This window comes from Arachis ipaensis, chromosome B1 (genome assembly GCF_059453495.1).
Source record: "Arachis ipaensis isolate K30076 ecotype BB chromosome B1, ASM5945349v1, whole genome shotgun sequence".
Lineage (NCBI taxonomy): Eukaryota > Viridiplantae > Streptophyta > Magnoliopsida > Fabales > Fabaceae > Arachis > Arachis ipaensis.
The window spans coordinates 51,908,988-51,916,706 of NC_142436.1; the positions used below are offsets into that span (position 1 = coordinate 51,908,988).

The window sequence follows — 7,719 nt, forward strand, 5'->3', positions numbered from 1 at the left end:
TTACTTTGGGGCATTTTGTCCCCTTTTTCTTATTTGCTCTCCTTTTTTTTTCTTTTTTCTCTTTTTTTTCTTTTTATATTTTATATATTTTTTTCTTTTGTTTTTCTCAATGCATATGATTAAATTATTGAATGCATGAACATGTCCTAAACATTTCTTTTACATTTTCATAAAGATATATAACACCCAATTCTTAAACCAAACGATTCCAAACTCACTTTCCCCACTTAAATCATAAGCACTCTCACTAGTCTAAGCTAACCAAGGATTCAAATTAAGGACATTATTGTTGATAAAATGCAACCAATCAAGTAGGCTCAAAATCTCACAGGTTTTGTATGTTCGAGCTCTAAACCATGTTCCAAAATAATATTTCTTCAAACAAATTTTTCAAAAAGTTTATTTCAAATTAGTGAAATGTTATAAAAATTTTCTTGAAAAAGAAAATATTACTTTAACCAAGCAGTGGTAAAATATGCACAAAATCAAATAAATATGCAATTAAACATGCAAATGCAACAATGAACAAACAAATAAAGTAATATATTGGTGTTGAGAAGAAAATAACTAACCCATGAAGATCGGTATCGACTTCCCCACACTTAAAGATTGCACCATCCTCGGTGCATGCTGAGATGTGCAGGTGGACAGGCTGCTACAACTGATGCTTTTCTCTAGAGATTGTGCAGATGGACTTGTCTATTGTCCCATATAGAAGTTTTTCCTTTTCCTTCTTTGGTGGCCAGCCTGAAAGTAGAGGAAAAGAAAAAAAGTAACCCAGAAAGAAAGATAAAAAATAAATAAAATATGGCTGGGTTAATGCCAAATAATGAGGATCACAATTACATGGTAGCTACAACATGCAATTGAGAAAACAGTGGAAGCAAATGGTATATCAATGTTGCAAAAAATTTGCAACAAAGGGGAATAGTAGGTAATAAAAGACAGTATAAAATATTACCCAACAGTATAAAGCAAGTCACTAAACCCCAAAATAATTCAAGAAAAGATGTAACAGTTGAATAAGAAAATTTAACACCAATGGTAAAATAATAAATTTAGAAAAGAAAATAAAAATATGCTCAAAAAATGCAATGGATGAAAGAATGTAAATGTAATGAGGAAAGAAAAAATGAGAAGGAAGAAGAAAGAAATAAGAAGGGGGAGGGAAAAATTAGGATTGGGGAAGAAAAGATAAGATAGTTGGCGCTGATTTGGATAAGCTGTGCGACGCAAATGACGCGGACGCGTGGGGCACGCGATCGTGTGATTGGCGCTATTTGCAAGTGACGCAGACGCGTGGGTCACGCGGTCGCGTGACTTGATTTGTGCAAATGGCGCGAGGGCAGTGACGCGTTCGCGCAACTCTCTGTCTCAAACTCATTTTGCCAAAATATTTAGGTGACGCGATCGCGTGGTTGATGCGATCGCGTAGATGGCCATGTTTGGAGGACGACGCGGCCGCGTGGGGCACGCAGTCGCGTGGTAAGGCTAGTGCTTCCAGCACCATTCCAGCCTCACTCCATCATAACTTGCTGCCATACACCTCTTTTACGTCGATTTTTAAGGGCAGGCGTTCGCGTGGGTGACGCGGACGGGTGGGGAGGCTATTTCACAAACAACGCGAACGCGTCAGCGACGCGGTCACGTGGTCATATTTGTGCCTAAGGCATGCCTCCAGTCACGCTTTCGCGTGACTCTCTGTTTACTTTTCTTTTCTTCATAACGCACCTGTGACGCGGACGCATCAGCGACACTTAGGCGTCGCGTGCATTTTTTTTTATGCAATATGCAGATGCAAATGCAGTGCTGATATGGATGTTATGAATAATTCCAGGTTCAATAAAATGGAATAAAATAAAAATTAAAATCAAACAAAACGAAATAAAATTAAAATTGAAAAGGAACGATCATACCATGGTGGGTTGTCTCCCACCAAGCACTTTTAGTTAAAGTCTTTAAGTTGGACATTGGTGAGCTCCCTGTCATGGTGGCTTATGCTTGAACTCATCCAGGAATCTCCACCAATGTTTGTAATTCCAATGGCCTCCGAGATCCTAAACTAGGTGCAGAAAGCCTTCAAGTAGGTTAAAGCAAGTGACAAGGCCCCAAGAGTGTTGATTTCTAAACTGAATTCCACAGTCCCAGACCTTGCCTTTGCACCCGTCTTCTTGTTGACCATCTTTATTCCAACCGGGTGGTAAGCAATCCAAATTCTCACTGAGGCATCCAAACAGCTTCCTAGACCCATACAATTTAGTATTCTTCCAACCATGATACTTCAGTTTGGAGCATGCAACCATATTGAACCTTGCATGGAAATTCTTACCACTAACCATCTCCTTCTTACTCTTATAGCCACAAAGAGCTCTAAGTTGACCATCTGTCTAAAGTAAACCATATTCAAGTGGGATGAGAAAGCTAAGGGATATGAATTTTACCCATTTGAATTTTGTGAAGGATGATGGTGACTTAGGTGGAGACGTCTCTAATAACTTTGGCAAGGTGATTTCAAGCTCCACTCCCTTGTGCTCTTTGACAACTTCCACCTCTTTGCAAGCTTTTTCAATTCCAACCTCTTCCTCTTGGTAGCTTTCTTCCAAATCAAACTCTTCTTCATTACTCACTAAGGGCATGGGAGGTTGTGCTTCTTCTTCTTTAATAATTACTGCTTTGTCCAGTTGTTTTAGTATAAAATCGTACTCATCCTTGATGGTTTTCTTTCCTTGATAACTCCTTTCAACTATTCCTTCATCTTCAAGGGTCTCTCCTATCTCTACATTTTGGGCTTCCTCTTGCTCTAAGACAAAATCAGACTCCTCCTTGATGTCTTCCTTCACTAATTCTTCAATCGCGAAGATGATTCCTTCTTTCTTGTTCTATATCAATAGCATAACTGGGATCATCTTGCTCTTGGATTGATGGATGTAGGTGCTCTTCCATGGAGGGTGGTAATGGGATGGGAAGATTATTATGTGGTTGAAAAGGAAGCGCACTGAAACTTGAGGGTTGAATATTGGAGGTAGAGGATTGGTCCATGCGGGATATAAGATTTTGGACTGTAGAGGTGAGACCAATGATGTTAGAGATGAGTGTGTTGTTATCCAATGGAGGTTGGGGTGGATAAGAGGGTTCATTTATTGGGAGAGAGGGCTCATAATACGGAGGTGGTTCATAAGCATATGGTGGGACTTGTTGGTTAGAGCGCATTGGGGGGGGTTGTTGCCAAGAGGGTTAATCAAATCCTTGTGGCTCCGTCCATCTTTAATTTTTCCAACCTTGATGCCTATTTTCATTATAGTTTCCATTCCTTACAACAACATTGGAACCAAACTTGAAACCAGAGGGGTGAGAATTCATAGTAGCTAATAAAAATTAAAAACAAAAACAAATAAACAAGAAAAGGAAAATAAAATAAAATAAAATAAATAAGAGAAAAGGTAAAAAAAAAAGATTTGATTTTAAGATTAGAAAAGATAAGATAAGTTAGGTAAGAGAAGATAAGTTTTTAAATTAAAAGGTTTTGAAATTTAAATTTTTGAATTTGAAAATTAAATTTTGAATTTTAAATTTTGAAATTTGAATTTTGAAATTTGAATTTTGAAATTTGAAATTTGAAATTTGAAATTTAAAATTTGAAATTTGAATTTTAAATTTTTGAAATTTGAATTTTGAAAAAGTCAACAATATAAGATAAAGATTTGAAAAAGATTTGAATTTTGAATTTTGAAATTTGAAACTAAGATAAGATAAGATAAAAAAATTTTAAAATAAAAATCTGAATTTTTTTTTCGAAAAATAAATTTAAAAGTAAATATTTACAATAACCAATAATAAGGCACACGTTTGCAATTCCCCGGCAACGGCGCCATTTTGAAGAACGAAACTCTCGCGCGATCTAGAATTTTCGGAAATAAATTCCCGTTGTAGGTATAGCCTCTAGACCGACAATAATTCCTTTCTTACAAAAGTTTGGTTGTCACAAGTAACAAAACCCAATAAAATTTATAACCGAAGTATTTAAACATCGGGGCATCTTCTCAAGGAATTACAGGGAGGTATGATTTATTATTGGTTATGTAAAAAGATATGTTTTTGGTTTTTTTTTTTAATAAGGAACAAGTAATTTAAATGACAAGAAAAATAAATTAATAATAATAAAATCTCTTGGCAAGGTATAAGAAATTGAGGTCCTATCCTAGTTATCCTTATCAGGTGTGATGAGAATTGGATTCTGCTCCCACTTTAATTAACCTCTAACTATGAAGGTAAGTTAAGTGGATGAATCAATTTGATTCCTCGGGTCCTAGTCAATTCCTAAGAAAAGACTAGAGTTATTGAAATTCAAATCAATCAGCAAAGAATTCCAATTTTCAATCAATAGCTGAGTTTGATAACTCAAGTGTTACCAATTACTTAACCAAAGCAAAGGGGAAAAATAAATCTACTTGAATAAAAATGCCTTTAGATGGGAAGCAACAGTAACATAAATAAAAGAAAGAAATCTTAAATCTGAAATACCTCAAATTGCATTAATTAAGAAAATCATAACATGAATGGTTCATAAGCCAAATTGGCAACATAAGTAATTAAACAGAGAGATAGACAAATCAAATCACTAGAATAAATAAAAGTAAAAGAGAAATTAAATTAAAGGAATATTGAACCTGCAATGGAAGAGATAATCATAAAATAAGAGAAATCCTAAATCCTAAATCCTAAGAGAGAGGAGAGAACTTCTCTCTCTAAAACTACATCTAATCCTAAAATTGTGTATATTGAATGTTCCATGAATGAATGGATACATTCCCTACTTTATAGCCTCTAATCTGTGTTTTCTGAGCCGAAAACTGAGCCAGAAACAGTCCAGAAATCGCTGATTATGAATTCTGTCACGCTGATTTTCGTCACTGCGACGCATCCGTGTAGAGCACACGTTCGCGTCACCTAGCTGTATGGACACTATGTCAAATTATATATCATTTCGAAGCCCCGGACGTTAGCTTTCCAACGCAACTAGAACCGCATCATTTGGACCTCTGTAGCTCAAGTTATGACCGTTTTAGTGCAAGAGGGTCAGGCTGACAGCTTTGCAGTTCCTTCAACTTCTTGTATTCCTTCCACTTTTGCATGCTTCCTTTCCATCCTCCAAGCCATTCCTGCCCTATAATCTCTGAAATCACTTAACACAGATATCAAGGCATCGAATGGTAATAAGAGAGGATTAATATTAGCAAATATAAGGCCAAAGAAGCATGTTTTCAATCATAGCACAAAATCAGGAAGGAGAATGTAAAACATGCATTTTGTATGAACAAGTGTATGAAAGATTGTAAAATCTACTCAATTGAGCACAAGATAAACCATAAAATAGTGGTTTATCAATATGCAAAGATATTATTTGAAAAAGATATGGTTAGTTTGAAAAGGATTTGAAACGGGAAAGTGTGATGTGAAAAAGATATGGTGTGACAAGATAAGATTGAAATTATTGAAAAAGAATTAAATTTGAAGAGGTTTAATTTTAAAATGTAGGTTGAAAAGGATATGTATTGGAAAGATATGGTTTGAAAAGATAAGGTTGGAAAAGATTTGATTTGGAAAGTCAACTCTCTCTCTCCCTCTTGAAAATTCAATTTCTTGCCTGCCCCCTTTTGGGCGTTCAACTTCAGAATCTGGTGTTGAACGCCAGTTGGGGATAATATATATATATATATATATATATATATATATATATATATAGGGACTAAAAGGTTGGCCTAAATACTCCTGTATGGGCGTTGAACACCTATCCCTCCTCTCCTTCTGGCGCTGGGCGCCAGTTCTGGCGTTCAACGCCAGTAAGGGGTATCTCCATGGTATTCTGTTTTTCATCTTATGCGCACTTGTTCCTATTCTGAATGCTACACATGATCAAAATGTTAGAAAGCCAAGGAAAAATATGGAAATTAATAAAAACTCGAAAAATATGAACTCACACTAAAACAAAACAAAGAATTAAAAAATACTATACATGTGGCTGGGTTGCCTCCCAGCAAGCGCTTCTTTATTGTCAGTAGATGGACAATGTTGTTGTCATGTCAGCAGGAGGGTGGAATCCTCTTGCTCAATTGGGTTCCCTAAATAGTGTTTGACTCGTTGGCCATTGACGGTGAATCTTTTTCCAGAATACTGGCTTCGAAGTTCTATATGACCATAGGGCGACACTCTAGTGACCATAAAAGGTCCTGTCCATCGTGACTTGAGATTTCCAGGGAATAACTTGAGCCTGGAATTAAAGAGCAAAACCTGTTGGCCAGGCTGGAAGTCTCTGGAGGATATCCTCCTATCATGCCATTTCTTAGATCTTTCCTTGTAGATCTTAGCATTCTCGAATACAGCATGTTGGAATTCATCCAATTCATTTAATTGGAGCAACCTCTTTTCTTCTGCGGCCTTGGGATCAAAGTTGAGGAACCTTGTTGCCCAGTATGCTCTGTGTTCCAATTCTACTAGTAGGTGCCATGCTTTGCCAAAGACCATCTGATCGGGGGACATCCCGATGGGGGGGTTTGAATGCAGTTCGGTACACCCAGAGAGCATTGATGAATGGATTTTTGATAGTAAAGAATTTTATAAATGAAATCTCGTTGCTAGTATATTTTCTAAACCAACAAAGAATTCTTTCATACAAAAATTTGGTTGTCACAAGTAACAAACCCCTAAAAATAATAACCGAAGTATTCAAACCTCGGGTCGTCTCTCAAAGAAATTGCAGAGAAGTGTTCTTGTTATTGGTTATGAGATGTATATTTTGGGGTTTTGGATAAGGGCAAGAAAAGTAAATTGCAAGAATAAAACTAATAGCTAAGAAAGCTCTTGGCAAGGAATGAGAATTCGAAGTCCTATCCTCATTATGTTTCTCAATTGTGACATCAATTGTCCATTGCTCCTACTTAGTCAACCTCTAGCTATGAAGGTAAGTCAAGTGGATAAATCAACATGAATCCTCAAGTCCTAGTCAACTCCTAAAGAAAGACTAGAGTTAGTGGAATTCAAGTCAACTAGCAACTTTCAATTATCAATCAACAAAAGAGTTTGATAACTTAAGAGTCTCCAATTACTCAACCAAAGCCAAGAGGAGAAAAATCTACTCTAACATCCTTCCAAATATTTAATCAAACACTTGGAAGGCATAAAAGGAAAACAAGATAAGATTGCAAGAAAAGTAAATCTACAACTACTAATTACAAGAAATCAACAACAACAAATCAAATCAACAATAAATGAACATAGAACATGAATTGCATTAAAAGGAAAATAGAAGAACAAAAGTGCATCAACATAAAAGTAAAGAATTACAAGGAGTAAAGTACAAAACTAGAGAGAGGAAAGGTAGAAGAACAAGAAATTGAAGAGGAAAAGTAAATTAAAGCATGAATTAAACCTAGATCTAAGAAATCCTAATCTAACCTAATCCTAATTCTAGAGAGAAGAGAGAGCTTCTCTCTCTAGAAACTAACTAAAGCATTCCCTCCAAAATTCAATTATGACTCCCCCTCCCCTTTGACTCCTCTTCATTTCTGCATATAATAGGCTCAGAAGTGAGTTGGATTTGGGCCTGGGAATCCCAGAAATCGCCCCAGCGTTTTTACTTTAATGAAGTCACGTGCGAGCATCGACGCGTACGGGTACCTCACGCGTACGCGTCGCTTGACAATTTCGCTTTCCACGCGTATG

At 36.4% G+C, this 7,719-nt stretch overlaps 1 protein-coding gene across 1 annotated transcript; it reads right to left on the bottom strand.

Moving 5' to 3' along the window:
• Positions 1-6,075: 6,075 nt before the first annotated feature.
• On the bottom strand, positions 6,076-6,537 carry LOC148576553 (uncharacterized). Its single transcript, XM_088502751.1, has one exon. It carries the CDS (start codon positions 6,535-6,537, stop codon positions 6,076-6,078), a length of 462 nt encoding a protein of 153 aa, XP_088358877.1.
• Between the last annotated feature and the right edge of the window lie 1,182 nt (positions 6,538-7,719).